Source organism: Mesitornis unicolor, unplaced genomic scaffold (genome assembly GCF_000695765.1).
Source record: "Mesitornis unicolor isolate BGI_N332 unplaced genomic scaffold, ASM69576v1 scaffold35508, whole genome shotgun sequence".
In the NCBI taxonomy this organism is placed as follows: domain Eukaryota; kingdom Metazoa; phylum Chordata; class Aves; order Mesitornithiformes; family Mesitornithidae; genus Mesitornis; species Mesitornis unicolor.
In genome coordinates this window covers 2,237-2,454 of record NW_010201800.1, presented here as the reverse complement: position 1 = coordinate 2,454, position 218 = coordinate 2,237, and the positions used below count along the sequence as shown (strand labels likewise).

Sequence of the window (218 nt, the reverse complement as noted above, 5' to 3'; positions counted from 1 at the left end):
TGCCCAAATCCATGTAAACACACAGCTCCCAGCCTGCCCCGAGAGAGTCCTTGGGTCTACAGTGGGGAGCTGGCTTTCTTCTGGTTAATTATGTCTAAGTACAAGTCAGAGCGGAGGAATCGGGGGTACGAGTCCTTCTCCATGAGCCCGTAAATCCTCTTCTGCGCCAGGTCGAAGCAGCTGCGGGTGATGTTCTGCAGGTTCTCCTTGGTGTGTTC

At 54.1% G+C, this 218-nt stretch overlaps 1 protein-coding gene across 1 annotated transcript in view; it reads right to left on the bottom strand.

Annotated features, from left to right (window-relative positions):
• Window positions 1–56: 56 nt before the first annotated feature.
• Window positions 57–218, bottom strand: part of LOC104545154 (regulator of G-protein signaling 3-like) — a 2,255-nt gene continuing 2,093 nt past the window's right edge. The window contains 1 exon segment of the mRNA XM_010190215.1: window positions 57–218. This exon segment is cut by the window's right edge and continues 27 nt beyond it. Within this exon segment, the coding sequence (XP_010188517.1) occupies window positions 57–218 (162 nt within the window).